Source organism: Lepisosteus platostomus, chromosome 3, assembly GCF_059453375.1.
Source record: "Lepisosteus platostomus isolate fLepPlt1 chromosome 3, fLepPlt1.hap1, whole genome shotgun sequence".
Taxonomy (NCBI): domain Eukaryota; kingdom Metazoa; phylum Chordata; class Actinopteri; order Semionotiformes; family Lepisosteidae; genus Lepisosteus; species Lepisosteus platostomus.
In genome coordinates, this window is record NC_142613.1 from 16,400,862 (window position 1) to 16,417,670 (window position 16,809).

Consider the following 16,809-nt stretch of genomic DNA (forward strand, 5'->3'; position numbering starts at 1 on the left):
TTTACTTGCTTGTAAATATTGACTACTTATTACAAAAAAGTACACTATACGGTAAGATGTTATACGCTAATACGCTATGTATTACAAAAAGTAATCTGTACGCTAAGAACCAGCTATATCAATCGTTTCACTTAAACATTCGTTATCATCTTCCGAGAAGAACATTCAAACTTTTTTCAAACTTGCTAAATCTTGTAGGATTCAGGTACTGAGTAGCTCAGACATGCTAATAAAACTTAACACACTTAAATCCATACAGATACAGAGCTTTTTACTTTTTTATTTTTGTTGAGAGTGTTTTAATCGAATTTCTGAAATCATAACTTCACAACATAGCCAAGACTTGGTAAAACAAAGTTAAAATCGAAAAACGAATTCTCCTGTGGACTTGGAACCAAAAAAACACATTCCCTTTGTGTGGTACATATCCTGCGTTGAAAATCGGTTTTCATATAATGTATCATACCTGCTTTTTTCACGAAAAGAAACTGGAATTTCCTACATGTCAGAAAGCAGCTTTTGAAGATCAGTGGGTTGATTAAGATTTCTCAGGTGTTTTATATTTTTTGAAAACACTCTTTAAGAAAGCTACATGACAGAAAATCAAAGAATCCAAAGAAATTTATTGATTAGACGTCTTAGGTGGTTTTAACAATAAAATAATAATAATAATAATAATAATAATAATAATAATAATAATAATAATAATAATAATAATAATAATAATAATAATAAACGTCACATGCAAGTAAGCTACAGGGTCGACCTATTTAATAAATCAATTGATCCTTTTGATTGCCTCAATTAGCTACTACCAAACGAGCTGATGAACCGAAAGGCCTTTCCTCGTTTTCCTCTTGTGGTGTAACGTTATAATTACATTCCTAAAACAAGCTAAATCATGAAACGAAGAGGACACTAGAAACAACAACATAGTCATTTAAAGAAATGTTTTAAACATCAATACGCGGAACTTTGAACAACATTACAGAGCAAAGAATCGCGACACATTTTAAACAAACAAATTACGAAGACAGTACAGGGCAGATTTGTTCTGTTTTTTTCAAGACTATTACAGCTACCAGAACAGACACAATCACAGTATTTACAGCGTTTGCCTTTACATGATGAAAAGACAGATTGTACTGGTTACAGGACATCTCCAAATTAAGAACAAAACAGAAATATTCATGTACAATGGCTTGTTTGAAGTCTAAAACTAAAACTTTAAAAAATTGAAAGTTACATCAGAATCATTTGAAACCACCACCACCAGCAAAATTATCTGACCAGAGGTGAAACTGATGTGTAAACAATGTTTACATGACAAAGAAAAAAAACGATTCACAATGGAATTAATCTACCCGTTTTAAGGTTTTCAGAAATCAATAGCAAGCCATTTAAAATGTAAAGAATTCCTTTAAAATACTTTGTACTTTTCATCTCAATGGATGTCAGTGGTGACACCTCATACAGTGTCATCATACGTGGTTAAGACATTCTGGTGCAACACTCTTTACAATTACTAGCCAACATCCCTAAATGATCTGATAGTACATTGCTGAGGCTTTGAGAGCTGATGAGATAAAGTAAGACTGGGTTAGTCAACTTTGTCAACCTTACTAATTGGATAAAATAAGTTGGGCAGAGTCAGAGAAGTAACGGCCAGTGGTTTAGGTTGTGACCACATGGGAGGCGACAACAATTCTCTAAGGAGGAGCAGGTTTGTTTTGTGCAATTAAGATGAACATTCTCAGGTAAAATGCCATCGCCTCAACCTACCATGAATATTGTTTATGTATAGAAACACTTTACTTTCAAGCAGAACACTCAACCTGTGGAGGACTGGGTCTACATTTCTGGAACATTATCTGCTTCAGCATAGCAGTAAAGAAAAAATTGATGTTTTCAAAAATTAGGATTTCCTTTTTTTTGACTGCCTAAAGCAAATTCCACAAACAAAAACTTAAAGAAGTCAGTCCAGTTTGCAGGTACAGGTTAAAATGTCTTGAGTTATGGAAAGGTTTTATTAAAGGTTTTGTGTCCTTGCACAAAACATTGTTGCTTCTGAAGCTAATATGAAACAAAAAAACACATAGTTAGGTCTTCTGCAATCTTCTGACAAAACATGAACGGCACCAGATAAATAAACAAAAGGAAAAGATTCATTCAGGCTATATTTTCTGTATTTTCATTAGCTTATGTACTGAATGAAGTACCTACACACAGAACTGAACTCCATCCATCCTCTCTCACAATACTGCAGTACACACCAAATCTGATGCAGCTGGTCAGGTGAGAGGTGTGAGGTATCCAGTAGTCACCACTAACAGCATTGTCAAAATACTGTAATCAAACTCCATTAGTCTGGCATATACCATGCCTCTAATTCAGCAAATAAATGTCAAATTAGAGGCTGCCTACTCCTGAACCACGTTTTCCAGGCAAGGAAAGAAAGTAAGAATGTTTAGTAAATGACCACGTTCATGTTTTTCCTAAAGACAGAGATAGTACCCATGGTTGGGATAATTGCTAATATGATATCCATCTATAAAACATGTGACAGCAATTAACCAGGGTGATTTATATTGAGTTTGATTATAGTATGTTTATGATAACAAATACACAGTAAGACCTAAACTATGTGATCATCTGTATGGAAATAATTTGTAAGGCGATAGTTAAGATGGAAAAGGTCTTGGCTTAATGCTTAACTAACTTGTCAGAGTTCTTTGAACTAACAACAACAGAAATGGAAACATGCAGTGTGTTTGATGTGAGGCATTTGATCATGCTCCCCATAAAAAAAATAATTCATGATTGGAAATTCAGGGATTTAATGATTACAATAGTTTAATAACCCAATATACATTAATTAATTTGTGTAATGTTATTACAAAAATGTATAACACAAATGTGAAGAAAAACTATGCAAGTTAATTCAATCCAATTTAAAAGTCTTTAATTAACACAAAATGCTGAAATGGTGCCATAATTAATTGGGTTTAATACCCAATTACTGAACAAGTATCCATGGGATATATTGCAACCTTTACTGATTGAGAGCTTCAAACTTGCAAAGCTTTGTCTGAGTTGTACTGTAGATAATAAACAATAAAATATATGTATATCTCTTATACAAAGTATTCACAATTCTTGTACAGGTAATTATTATAAACTACATATTCAAAAAATCGATATTTTATAATTTGATAAAGGTTTATTTAAACTATACACAAGAACAAAATAAAATACAAGAGCTTTTAGGATCCACCTTTGCCAGCATATTAATGAAAAGTCAGTTAACCCTCTGCTAAAAATATGTATTCAAAAACAATATTATTCTACAAATTCTTTAAAGTTAGCAAGGATAAACTTGAAGCAAAAATAGTAGTATTTTATAAAAATACAAGTCACACCATTTCAGTTCTATTCCTTCTGACTTGCTCCAAGCCAGACCAAGCATTTGTGGCTCATTTCATAAATAAAGATAGGAAATGAGTCTTTTGGATCTGTGCTTCTGGTTTCTAAGTGAACCTGAAGTAGGATTCAGCCCCTTTGAGATTCTGGAGCTGGTAAGGGGTTCTGCTCAGTGACAGCCACACTCCTCCACCATCATTTCCTCATGATGTCGCAGTACCAGCTCTCCATTCTCGTAATAGAGCATGGAAAGTGGGCCGAGTCTTGTGGGCACACAGGATATACTTGGCACTTTGTCTGGATGGTACAGTTTCACCAGACTCTGCAGGGAGAAAAGAAAATACGTGTTACTACAAATAGAAATTGCCCTATCGTATTAAACACACACCTTAGTGTAGAATGTTTGACACAGTACAGTATATAACACATGTTGGTAGCAAACTATTTGAAGGTGAAGAAAAAACGTTGTTTAAAATTATTGCAGCACTGAAGATGATAAGTAATGCTTAGATGTGTAGAATGAGCAGAAGTATCTTAGTCATGTTAAACTACAAGGATAACATCATTTTTTCTCCGATATATATTCTTTAAGAATCCTATTGCAATGTTTTATAGAAATTTGCACTTGTATTTATGTTGAATAAAAGGAGGTTCATTCATAACATTGAAATCTGTGGACAAGGTATCGATTTTGATAATTTAATTTCCAGTGAATACTTTGGATATCTCATAGTATTAGGGATTGTTTTGTAAATATAAAGAAATTAAATATGAAATATTATAGATAATAAATTCATTCATAACAGTATTACGTACCTGCATGTATGCATGGTTGGTAGGATTAAATGTCTCGTCCACAGGACAGGGACACTCTCCCTCGCACCTGAAGGCATTGTACCGTTTCGGGTGCACGATCCACTGGTTCCAGCCAATCTGGTCAAAGTCTACCCACATGTCCACCTTCCTGCAAAGTGGACTCTGGGGGCTCTCAGGTGTGGGAGCGGTGCCCCCAACATTACCAGCCAACTTCACTCTCTCCTGCCCATTCCTGTTCCTCTTCTGTCGCCGACCTGACTGGTCCCCAGCTTTGTCCAGGGTGATATATTTGGAGTGCTCCACAGTGTGGATAAGGGTTGGCATACCTGTTTCCTCTCTGGAGTGGTTGTGTTTGGAGAAGACCACCATCATGACTCGGTCCACAGTCTTATGGTAGACTTTCCTCTCGCTGCTGCTCTCGGTGCTGTTGGCATGGTGCTTGTGCTGCTGCGCCTGCTCCAGCCTCTCCTTGTGTTCCTCTTCTGGCACTTTGTGGAGGGGATCCCCTATGACTGCTGCCTCCTCTCCGTTCACAAAACTCTCCCCCTGGTGGAGCCAGTACTTGAGCAGGGCTGTGACGTTGAAGATTTTCCAGGACAAGTTAGTGTCAGCTGGAGAGGCACTGAAGCTGCCCAGGAACAAGCGGTCCTGGCACGGCTGGCTATCTGACTCCTCGGCACACTCCTGCTCCCTGGAGTGAAAGATCTCCACCGTCACTCTTTTGGATGCGGAGAAAGAAGGCAGTCTGAAGCGGAGCTCAGACAGCTGGACATCGTCATCAGCAGAGATGGAAGACATGTCAAAAGTGACACTCCATTTATCCCCACTCTGATGGCAGCCTGTAAAACAAAAACAGGAGAAATCACATTATCAGAACAAGTTCACAATTTAAAAGAAACTTAGACGTTTGATTACTTCTCACTTAAATACTTAAATATTTTATGTTTTTGAAGACAACTCACGATGGAAACTTGGTTATACGTAGTAAATTTAAATTAAGATTATTAAGTCATCGTTAAATTTTTAAGACTCCAGATTAACGTTCTGCTAAAAGTAAATGAGGCGAGCAAGCGAGGAGGATTGAGCTAAATGCTACAGTATCACTTGAGCGTTCCCAGCAGATGCGCTTGAGAAAACATTGCGCGCACTACTAACAGACTAAACGTGGCAAATGTCAAAACAAGGCAGAATGTATATTGAACTCCTGTGCAGTCACATTTGTAACAGACGTCTGGGGCAATACAGACACTAACAAAAAACTTGAAAGTCAAATAAAAACTCTAACACTGTAGTTTGTAAAGGAGAAGATCTGAAAAGGATGGATAGATAACTACTCCTTTGACTGAGGAACCCTGCTTATTCGAGCTCGTCGGCTATATAGCAAAGTTAAATGAGACCATGATGATGAATTTAAATAGGCATCTCGAATACATTAAAAGCAAACCTAAAGCCTAATTTATGTACATAAATCATAGACATTTGTTCCCGTAAATTCTCAGTATTTAACCAAAGACTACTACTTTTGACACAATTTAAACAAGAGTATTAATTTATTATAAAACGACTTACTTTTTGCCACCAGGCTCAGTACCGAATTGGATTCCTTTAGAACGGGGTCGTCCTCGGCTTGACCCGCTGCTGCCGCTGCTGCTCCGACCCCGCCAGCGGATTTGACGGAGCGGTAGAGGTGCATCATGTACCTCGGATACCTGCTCTTGTGTTGAGACCCTCTGTATCGCAAAGCGGGAGCAACCGTAGCATTGGAGACAGAGCTATTGCCATCTAAGGTGGGATGTACCTCAACACCATACAGGTCCCCGTCTTCCATTGTGTCCGTTACCGGAACAGGATCCGTAGTGACGATTCCTGTCCAAAACACAGCAAGTCCGCCGAGGAAGAAAATGAAAATGTGATGTTCCATATTCTGGGTTTTGTAGTTGTGCTTGTAGAGTTGCCTGGGAAAGAGAGCAGCTTGCTTCTTGTCCCTTGCTTGTCCTCAGCTCAAGTGAACGTGTGGGTAGGCTTGGCTAGAAGACCATTTATAGCAGACAGTTGGTCTTTGATGAACCTCCCCATCAACAGTTCTTTGATGTTCCTGGACGGGTATTCCTTTTGAATCAGAACATCAAACCTGACAAGTTCATAGTCTTAGAAGGCAGTCCTCTTTTCTTATTCATAAGCCAGAATATCTTGATCATTTGCAATAACGACACATTTCTCAAATAAATGATAAAAGTATGGTTATAGGCTAAAGGCTTATGATTATAATGAGAACTGTCCATGGATGCACGTGAATTTGTTTTTCAGCTGATTAAAAATTAAATTCAGTTTTTATAATTTGAAAAAAGTGCATGTAAGTTGATTATGAACACACAATTTCTGATCCATTATTTATGATCACATTCAATAATATTGTTTTACAAAACTTTTATCACAGCTAATAAAAGTGGGAAATACACTAAACACAAAAAACACGCAACTTGCTATCGTTTATTAACGTCACTTAAATAACGTTAGTCGATTAGTTTTTTTTTCTAAAAAATAGAGAAACCTTTAATATGTATCAGTGGACTTAATCCAGTAATAATTTAGAGCTCGATAAACGAATTATTTGATGTTTTTTTCATTTATTACACTATGCCACTTTCATAATCAATTTTTTGGAACTTATTCTCCTTTTTTCATTTTTATTTTGCTGCACTGTCTTTGTATCGGAGCATACATGCAATTAAACATCTCATTGCAGTTGTGCATATGACAAATAAGCAGAAAAGGTCTTGCTGCTTAAATGCACCCACCCCCTTTGGGGATTAATGACGTATTTTGAATTCAATTGAATTTAATTTAATTTACGATTTACGACAATAAATGTGCCTTACAACAAATCACACATCCCTCTGCCACAAACTTCGATTTTCTTTCTCAAAAATGAGAAAACAAACCGAGCCTTTAGTCTGCTCACTGTAGGGCGAGATGCACGGGTAGTTTACCGATGAAGAGCATTAAGGTGATCACTTTCTATTGATCCCTAACGTGTCTTTATTGTACACATTGTCCACACCATATACTTACTGACTCACAACGTCATTGGACGCACAATAAAGAGACTTTACAGTGCTGGTGCTTTGATGTCCAAAAGTATCAAACAGCTAGAAAAAGATCACACAGGTCAAACAATAACAAATCGTCCTACGCGTTTCAAACTCGCTCAGAACTCGGGTGGTTCTTCAAACCGTAAAAAATTTCTATCACCTGAAAAGCTCTAACACTACGATTTTAAACACTATAAAAAATCTCAACTCGGCTGCGAGGTAACGTTCTTGTGAATCACCATTTTACAATTCTATTCATTCGACTTGTCTTTTGCAAGTCTCTTTATTGTTTAGAGACCAAGGCAGTACCACATTTAATATGAATTCCAAAAGTGTTTAAAGGCTCATTTGAGGAATCAAAATAGACTATATTCATTATTTGTTAAGATACAATGAAATATTAATCATGTGCTCATATGCAATTTGGGGTGATTAGCAGTGGTGTTGCTCTCACCGAAAGAAAACGGTTCACAAAAAACAACACAGGATTACACGCTTAAAATCGTGTTTTGCAAAATCAAGGAGATAGTGATACCACACAGTTACCGTAAGAATATGTGATAAGATTACAGACCAGATTAAGTACACCAATAGAAAATGCTTTACATTGCAAATTCAAAGTATCAAGTGACCGCTCTAAATTTGCTAATTAGCTACTTCTTTAAGGATCGACAGAGCGATTTAAAAGCTTTGTTCCCAAACTGCTCAATCCCACCGTTTTTTAAAGAAAAAATAACTGCAAACTCAGCTTCGTAAAATCGTTGAAAATTTCCGCCAATGTAGAATTGATTGGTTAATGATTAAAAACTTAATAACGTAGCACAAAAGAAATTTAGGCATACGAATTGTTAAATTTTTGGCTATTCTCAATTTCTTGCTCCTACCCTAACTAAAATGAAGAAAATAAAAAATATTCCGAAGTTAAAAACTATTTTTTTTTCAGTTTCAGATTTTATCATGAACAGTTTACTCGCTTGTAAATGCTGTCTAATTGTTACAAAATAAGCTCCACGAAACAGTAATTTCGTTGAATTAAAACATTCTTTATCATCTTCTGAGAAAAAACTAATTCCGAACTTTTTTTTAACTCAGTTAATGTAGTATGATTCATGTATGGTGTAGCTCAGATGTGTAAATAAAATTAAAAGAGCTTTTTATTTTTTTAATTTGTTGCAAGTATTTTATCGAATGTCTGAAATCATAACTTCACAACAAGGTAGACCTTGGTAAAACAAAGTAAAAAAAAAATCAGAAAACGCAGGTTTTAGAACAAAAAACATAATTATATTCTCTTTGTATGGCACCTATCCCAGATTAGTTTTTATGTTTTAAATCTACGTTTCACGAAAAGAAACAGGATTTTCTTGTCTCAGGTAGAAGCTTTTGAAGATTACCAGCTTTTGAACATCAGTGGGGTGATTAAGATTTCTCAGGTGTTTCACTTTTTTATATACACCAATTAATAAAGCTACATGACAGAAATGAAAGCTTAAAAAGAACTGCTTTCTTTAGACGAGACAAGCATTAACAACATGTTAACGTCTCTTGTAAGTAAGCTACAGGCTCGACCCACTAAATAAATGTATCATCCTTTCGAATGCATTGATTAGCTAGTACCAGACAAGGTTATGAACCGAAAAGCCTCATCTTGTTTGTGACCCTTTTGTTCTTATGAAAAGCATTCAACGCCCTCTTGTGGTGTAACCTTTTAACTACACCTCTAAAGCAATGTAAATCATTAAATCAAGAGGACACCAGAAACAACATACGCATTGAAACAAAGAGCTTTAAACATAAAATCGCAGAAAACATCAACATTAACAAAGGAGCACATAAAACAAATTGTGAGACCTTGTAAACGAACACATTACGAAGTCAGCATAGGGCACATTTGTTCTCTATTTTTCATTCCACGCTGGCCTCATAATTACGAGTGGAATATTATAATTAGTTTAGATTATCGATGTTGGCAAGCCTCTATGAAAAACTGAGACAAGTTAAAACTTTATTTTCTTTATTGAGTTTCTGTAAGAACATATCTGTGTAGTTATAAAAAGTAAGCGTACTGTAATTTTGAGTTGCTATTCTTCAAAAACAAGAGTGTTTGGGGTTCAGAAAACATGAATCAACCCATGACACAAAGAGAAGCTGTACGCCCAGACTTAAATATCACTCAGACACGTTTTTCCCATTCACTTTAACAATAATTCACAAAACAGGCTATTACAGCTGCCAGAACAGACACATTCATAGTTTGTATAGTGTTTGCATTTCATGCTGAGAATCCAGACTGTGGTAGCGATAGAACATCTCAAATTAAACAACAAAATAGAAATATGGATTGTTTCAAGAGTAAAGCTAAAGCTCTGACAAAGAACTTTAAAATGATCAGAATCATTTCAAAACACCACCATTATCAAAATGGGAAACAGACATCAAACACCACAGGTGAAATCGATGTGTCAAAATGTTCATAGGACCTAGAAAAAAGATTCACAGGGGAAGTAATCTGCCTGTTTTAAAGTTCTCAGAAATCAACAACAACCTTTTCTTATATGTAAAGAAATTCTTGAATTTGTTTTGTTCTCGTCATCCCAATGGATCTCAGCGATGACAGCTTCTACAGTGTCATCATACTGGGGTCTTGGTTTAGACAGCGCAACGCTCCTTACAAATAAACTTTGTCTGCCTTATGTTTTGGGTATCAAGATAATACAAGGAATTTTTGGGGGTATCAAGACAATGAGCTGTAGAACCTCAGTAACTTAATGTAGGTAATTAAGAATCAATCTAACACTTACAGTAAGGTTCAATCTCTTGTGATGGCATAGAATCTAAGTGTGAAAGTAGATAATTTCTTGATAGCAAGTGTAAGCCACATAAAGTCTACATTTCTGTGTATTGCTTCCTCATCCTTAATATTTACAGGGAAATTGCTTCAAAACACCTTCAAAGCCCACAGTGAAGATCATTTCAACATCTCCTGCATCTATTCTTGTTCATAGAATTGGATTCAATTCAACCGGAATTTGAATTAATAGGCTACAACAAGTTGGCCAAAGACAAAGAGGGAGAGATACGTGGTTTGAGTGGTGACCATAAGTGACAACATTTCCCTGACGAGTGGTAAGTTCATTTCTTGTCTAATTAAAATAAACATTTTCAGGTGAAATGCCATGGTGCCAACCTGTCCGAAATAGTATTTATATATGGAATACTTTACCTTCAAGTAGAATTGTCAGCTTATGGGGGACTGGTTCTACATTTCTGGAACATAACTACTGTTGCATGTTAGTAATGAAAAACAGGATGTTTTACAAATTTCAGCTTTCCCCTTTTAATGACCTTAAGTGAATTCTACAGTAAATTCTATGAACTAAACCTTAAAGAAGTTAGTCCAGATTACAGGCTACAGGCTAAAATGTATTTTGGTCTGGAAAGGTTTAGAAAGGGTTGGGATATATTGGGATATTGTGAACTTAACATGCAACAAAAATCAGCTGCTCAAGTCTTCTACAATGTTGTGACAATTCAAGACAGAAGAATGTCACCACATAAACGAACAAAAAAAAAAGATTCATTCAGGCAGCATTTTCTTTATTTCCTTTAGCTTACAATGACTGAGTGAAGTACCTACAGTACAAACACAGAACAACACTCTTCAGTTTCACCAATAATGCAGTACACACCAAATCTGATGCAGCTGGTCAGGTGAGAGGTGTGAGGTATCCAGTGGTCACCACTAACAGCATTGTCAAAATACTGTACAGCAGTTTAGGAATAAAGTTAAAAAAGTCTATCCATACTTCATGCTTCAGATCTGACCACATCAGAAACAGTACAGTAGCAAATACTGTATAAAAATACCTAAAATCTTGGTCTGATGAGTCAACATAAGCAGACCCTACCTCTTCCTACATTTGTAAGCAAAAATTCAATTTGCTTTGTGGTCCCAATAACTAGATATATATTGCATATCCTTTTAAATGTCACAATCTAGTCCATTGGTATGTTTTTATTTTCATTTTCACAGGCCATCCAAAAATGTCTTCACCTGCAGAACACAAAAGCAGAAGTGTGGGAAGATACTAGCAATACAAGTGAATTATTAAAATATAAAAACATCTAAAATACATTTCACCTAGTCTCCCAAGATATTTTTGAGCCCCCTTAGTCAATTATAACTCTGTCAGCAAAAACACTTAATCTGTTTACCAGCAAATACAGGCACATCATAAATATGTACCTTGCCCATGAGTTTCCACTGAACGTCCTCATTCTTTTCAAACTCATTGTTGACACCCAGCACCAGAACAGGGGTGTTCTTCAGGTGCTCAAAGTGCAGCCTGTGGAAACAGAGAATTAGTTGGATACACCTGTAGGTCACACAGGATAATGGCTTCTGCTAAACCAATAAGAGATGGAGAAAGAGAATGCGCAGAAAAGGCAAAAGAGAACAACTACCAGCCGTATAGTGCATAGTTTGCCCTTTCAGAAAAAGAGACATGTCATAAATCCAGTTTAGAAGACTGACTGGGTATGCCAGCCACTCTTGTGCTGCAAGAACACAACCACAAAGTGACATTACATTCACAGCATTGAAAGAGACGGAGAGAGAGGCTCACGGTGTGGTTCTGTGAACGAGCCAGTTCTCATGCTGTTTGTGAAGTTTCTCCAGGTATTCCAGCTGGATGCCCTTCTCTTCTGGCCTGGCCCTGTGACCCAAGCGCTCCAGACACCTCTGGCAATACAGGAAAATAATAACTGGCAGAGTAACACAGACTAGATGAGAAATCTATAGTAGAATTATTATGAAATGAATGTGATATTAATGCCAGGTAGCCTAAATAAAAATAACACTACATAAAATAATTGCATAGTAAGAAAACTGAGCTCTGTGAACCAGAATTACATTTTATATCATTTTCCACTGATTTCCATACATCATGCCACTTATTCTGCAACTCTGACAGAGGCTATCTTCTCCTGAACCCGAGTTTCCAGGCATGAAGTAAGCAATGTTTAAGAAATGACCATGTTCACATTTTCCCGAAAGACAGGACTAGTAATCATGAATACGAGAATTGCTAATGTAGTGCCAACCCATAAAAGGGGTAATAAAACTGTACCAAGTACATCAAGAGAAATTAGTCACATGCTCATTTTGGAAAACATTCACCAGAACTACACTATGAGATGACCTGTGTGGAAATAACTTCCTAGGGAAAAGTTAAAATCGGAAAGGTGGACCTTACTTAACATTTAACTAACTTTTCTTTGAACAATCAAACTGAAATGTATGATATGATGTATTTAGAGTTTCAGGAGGCTTTTGATCAAGATCAAATATAAATTCTCAAATTACATGCTGTAGGCATTTGGGAAAATGTGGGTTTGGATTGATACTGGTTAATAAATAGTAAAGTACAAGTAAGGTGCAGATGCTCTTTGTCAATTGAGCCAGACTGACAGTAGTTAGTCGGTTCAATATAGCACCAAACTAGTAGGATTAACACACATGCTAGAAGCAGCAGATTAAAATAAACATTTAGACAGAATTCAAGACTGGACAAACAGCTGGCAGATAAGATGAATATGAGATGTAGTATATAATTGATGACAATGAAATTTAGAGGCAAGGCCTATGATTTTCCTCCAGTAAGTTTTATAGCTAGAGGTACTAAAACAATATGCTATTACATCTAGTGAAAATTTAAGAGACACATACAGTTTTTACGCAGATTATATCTTATTTTAAAATTTGTTTTTAAGTCTACAATTTATAACTACTTGTTCCAAGTCTATTTCACACACAGGCCTACCTGGCAGTTTTATGAATCTGCCTTACATGACATGTCCAGAAATAAATGATGAATGTGTGCCCACATTTTAATGTTAGGACACAGACACAATAGGGCCCCTATTGCCTGACAAGAGCTATTAAAAACATTTATTTTCTCTTTTGTGATGGCATGTGGCTTTGCTGGGTACAGTAAAGCATATACATTTTCCAAGATCATTTGTTTCCCCAATCATAATTTCAGGATGCTGTTTGTAGGTTATTAATTGATGTTTCTGCTCATAAAGGTTAAAGTTATTTTGGAAGCTGCAAAATGTAGTAGTACACTCCAGTGCCTTGGTGAAATTGCTGAATTTCTATGAAAAAGGCCTTATATTTTAGAGACAGTCAATCATTATTGACTCATGTACAAATGTCTATGAATAGCAAATGTATATTTCCATATAAGCTTTAACAAAATGTTTTGTTCAGCAGAATCACATTTAATCAGATACAAAAACAGGTGGATGCTGCACATTGGTGGTGGAGGGGATTCCCATTATGTGTAAAGCACTTTGAGTGGAGTGCCCAGAAAAGTGCTATATAAGTGTAAGGAATGATTCTTATTCTTATTATTGAAACAAAAGACTATCACTATGCAAAGACCTCACTTAGGCTATGGTATAAAATCATTAGAACTCGCTTAGAGGAAAACAGCATTTATTTTGTTTCGTGAACAACCTACAGTGGCTCAATCCATTAAAAGGCAAGATGAAAATAAAACTTGAAATCAAGAGTACATGCTGGTGAGGCTGAGTGTGGCAGTACCTCTGGGTTTGCTCTCAGGTAGACAATGCCTTCTAGTTGAATTCTTCGGCCAAACTGCTGCACCAGAAATGTATGCCAGTCCTGATAGATAGCCCACTCAGTTTCATTGATGTAGCCCAACTCAAATAAGGTCAGTGCAAAGACATACCTCAACACAGAGAGATAATCATACTATCAGAGAGTATCATGTGCATATAGCTCACAGTTAAACTGCATTCCTACTCCACTTGTATTACAGTTTTCCCTGTGATCCTCCTTGCTCAGGCAGTACCTGTCACTGTAGACAGACCTCTCAAAGATCTGTATGGGCTTCTCCAACTGCAGCAGCTGGAGAGTGGGGGGCTCCAGGTGGGACTTGATGCGACTCATGCAGGAGTACGTCTGAAAGGTATAGGACCAGCGCTGAGGCTCCTCATACATCATCTGCAGCAGGTTACTGGCAGTCTGCTGGGAGGCTGACACACCCTGATGGCAGAAAGAGATTCAGACGGTAGCACCCTTCATTGTACAGTCCTGAGCGGAAATCCTCAAGGCTTCCAGTTTCCACCAATTTTAAATATAACTGAAATATTTACAGTAGAACTTCAATTAACCATGCTAACTGGGTCCAATGGCTATGGACCCACATAACTTTAATATTCTGAAAATACTGTTTACACAAGTGCAGCACTAATTATGTTCATATAGATACACTTCATAACATGATCAAATTAATCAAACTGCAGAGTTTTAATAAAATTCATTGACTGAAAAAAACAATTGTTTATGATATTTAATATTGCTTTATACTGATTATTCCTGAGTACAGTATACAGTATTTGTCCAAATTAACCAATTTAACACCTATTACAAATGTTAGGAATTGATGATAAGACTACAGAGCTCGAGGTACTCTGATCTAGTGACTCACATTTGACTGAATAGCCCACATTGGTGTACAAATTGCGCACAACTATAACCAGGACTTCGATATCTACAGAAATAGCCTTTTAAATTATTCTAATTGGAAATGGGTAAAATACAGATTTTTTTTCAGGTAGGTTACAATCTGGGTAGAAACTGTATTTGCACTACTTATGAATAAAGAATAGACTGGAAGAAAAATGTTATCTTCTGAAACAAATTAGTCATACTATTTCACAGAAGAAAGACAATCAGCACTGATGAAATATCACATCCCTGTGCGGATTTCATCACAGCAAGGTGTCTGTTTTTAAATGTTTTGCCTTTCAACAGACGACTGTGCACAGCCTTCAGAATGTGAAAATCAGAAATAGATCAACATGAATCTTTACTTACTCTGTTGTTGTCTCTTACCTCAGATGGTCCAGGTGTCTGGATGTTCTGCCACTTGTTGAGGGGCTCTGCTATGACCTCCCACTGCCTCTCTGTCTTCTGTAACAGCCGAGCAAAGGTAGACTTCCCCACAGCTGTAGCCATACCATACAGAACACATTTGCAGGTCAGTGCAGTACTTCAAGTGTTTGTTACAAGGAGAAACAATAAACTAAAACAAATTCTTCTATTGCAGTTTTTATGTAGAAAGTGCAGGGCATACCTAGACTGCTGTCTCAGTGAAGCATGAACTCCTAGAATTCTACAGATCGTTATACAAATATATATATTACATTGATATACATTGCTTTTCATCATCTAGGCATCTGTAACAGATGAAACTGCTGCGCTGTTAGAAGTCCTGAGCACTTCTATACATAATACACTTCCATACCGATAATTCCATCCATACAATTAAAACGTATAACTGGAAAACTATTACGTAAAAGTAATAATTCCCTCTTAAACCTTTCAAATATGTCAGTGTTTGAAAGAAAAAGTCCAACACAAACACAATTTTCCTAATGACGCTGAAACGTCACAAAGCAAGGAAAAGTCGATCACATTGTTTATAATATAATAATATAATATACAGTATCTAATTCATAAAAATGAAATTACCAATATTTCCTTCAATTGATATCCTTTTTATCCGAGACCATGCCTTCGGTTGCTCCACGGGGCTTGTGCCCAGGTTACATCTGTGCAAACGTGAAGTCGTACGGGCACGTTTAACAGATGGAGGGTACATTGCCTGGTACGGCGTTTCAACGACACCGAGTGCTTTGCCCCCTCTTGAAAAACTGAAAAAGCGACAGTATATCTTACTGGCTAAATTCAGTGATAGAAACACACACTCACGACGAATCTGTACTCTCATTTTTTTCTATTAAAGGCGAATAATGTCTTACGTTTTATAATATTACAATATAATAAGAGTCATCGAGAAAATCTTAACATTCAGACAGTTTTAAAATGAACTCCTGCATAAAATCCAACCCACGTTTACGAAAACGTTACATCACCGGGATTCACGCTACTATCACCGGCACGCCACAATATAAAAAAACACGAGATACTGAACTGTCACCGGATGTTTTTACCACTACTTCCGAGTGCCCTCTGCTGCGTAGCACGAGTAATTAAAGTAGCTAGAAGCTAGCGATTTCAAGCAGCGCGAATGACCCAGGTTCTCGGCGATATATATTAAGAAATAAACCCAATTGTTTAAAATTCTTTAAAGTTGCTTAAATAAGACAGAAAGAAGAAAACGTTTCACTGAAATTGAATAGCGTTAAAAACTCTATTCTGCATTGGTACTGAGTGCTGAGTGTTACCTAGCGGTGATGGTCACATATTAATTCATAATTAGCGTACGCTTTCACGAACAAAAAAGTATTCTATCGCGTTTTTTTCCCTTATAACAGTTCTATCATTGAATGTTCAGTCGGAATGAAGATATTATCCACGTAGAAATAAATACTTCATAAACTTTACCAGTACCGTCTTTGCAGAAGAGAAGCTAATCATAATCCGTTG

The 16,809-nt window shown here is 36.6% G+C and overlaps 2 protein-coding genes across 5 annotated transcripts; both read right to left on the reverse strand.

The window, feature by feature from the left end:
* Positions 1–3,275: 3,275 nt before the first annotated feature.
* Positions 3,276–6,255, reverse strand: LOC148674539 (nodal homolog 2-A-like). Its single transcript, XM_088627174.1, has 3 exons — positions 5,806–6,255; positions 4,237–5,075; positions 3,276–3,742 (listed from the first exon to the last, which is right to left on the reverse strand). The coding sequence occupies exons 1-3, from the start codon at positions 6,155–6,157 to the stop codon at positions 3,590–3,592; spliced, it is 1,344 nt and encodes a 447-aa protein (XP_088483300.1). The 5' UTR covers positions 6,158–6,255; the 3' UTR covers positions 3,276–3,589.
* A 4,649-nt stretch (positions 6,256–10,904) lies between these two features.
* LOC148674540 (deoxyguanosine kinase, mitochondrial-like) lies at positions 10,905–16,389 on the reverse strand. Of its 4 annotated transcripts, none has more exons than XM_088624741.1 (8): positions 16,274–16,389; positions 15,892–16,073; positions 15,235–15,365; positions 14,207–14,400; positions 13,936–14,083; positions 11,954–12,069; positions 11,575–11,674; positions 10,905–11,382 (listed from the first exon to the last, which is right to left on the reverse strand). In XM_088624741.1, exons 2-8 carry the CDS (start codon positions 16,019–16,021, stop codon positions 11,356–11,358), a joined length of 846 nt encoding a protein of 281 aa, XP_088480867.1. In that variant the 5' UTR covers positions 16,022–16,073; positions 16,274–16,389; the 3' UTR covers positions 10,905–11,355. The 4 variants fall into 4 exon arrangements, with proteins under 4 accessions (XP_088480867.1, XP_088480866.1, XP_088480864.1 ...); XM_088624740.1 differs by having other exon boundaries at positions 16,182–16,353; XM_088624738.1 differs by having other exon boundaries at positions 15,892–16,354.
* Positions 16,390–16,809: the final 420 nt, after the last annotated feature.

What these genes read in the sequence shown, in the direction of transcription:
- LOC148674539 (XM_088627174.1), bottom strand. Translation starts at nt 6,157, where the DNA reads ATGGAACATCACATTTTCATTTTCTTCCTCGGCGGACTTGCTGTGTTT. An exon ending in ACTGAGCCTGGTGGCAAAAA is followed by an intron (nt 5,076 to 5,805) that starts GTAAGTCGTTTT and finishes TTTGTTTTACAG; the next exon opens with GCTGCCATCAGAGTGGGGAT. An exon ending in CCAACCATGCATACATGCAG is followed by an intron (nt 3,743 to 4,236) that starts GTACGTAATACT and finishes TTCTCCCTGCAG; the next exon opens with AGTCTGGTGAAACTGTACCA.
- LOC148674540 (XM_088624738.1), bottom strand. Translation starts at nt 16,150, where the DNA reads ATGAGAGTACAGATTCGTCGTGAGTGTGTGTTTCTATCACTGAATTTA. An exon ending in ATCAATTGAAGGAAATATTG is followed by an intron (nt 15,366 to 15,891) that starts GTAATTTCATTT and finishes GTATGGCTACAG; the next exon opens with CTGTGGGGAAGTCTACCTTT. An exon ending in CTCGTTCACAGAACCACACC is followed by an intron (nt 11,675 to 11,953) that starts GTGAGCCTCTCT and finishes CTGTTTCCACAG; the next exon opens with GCTGCACTTTGAGCACCTGA.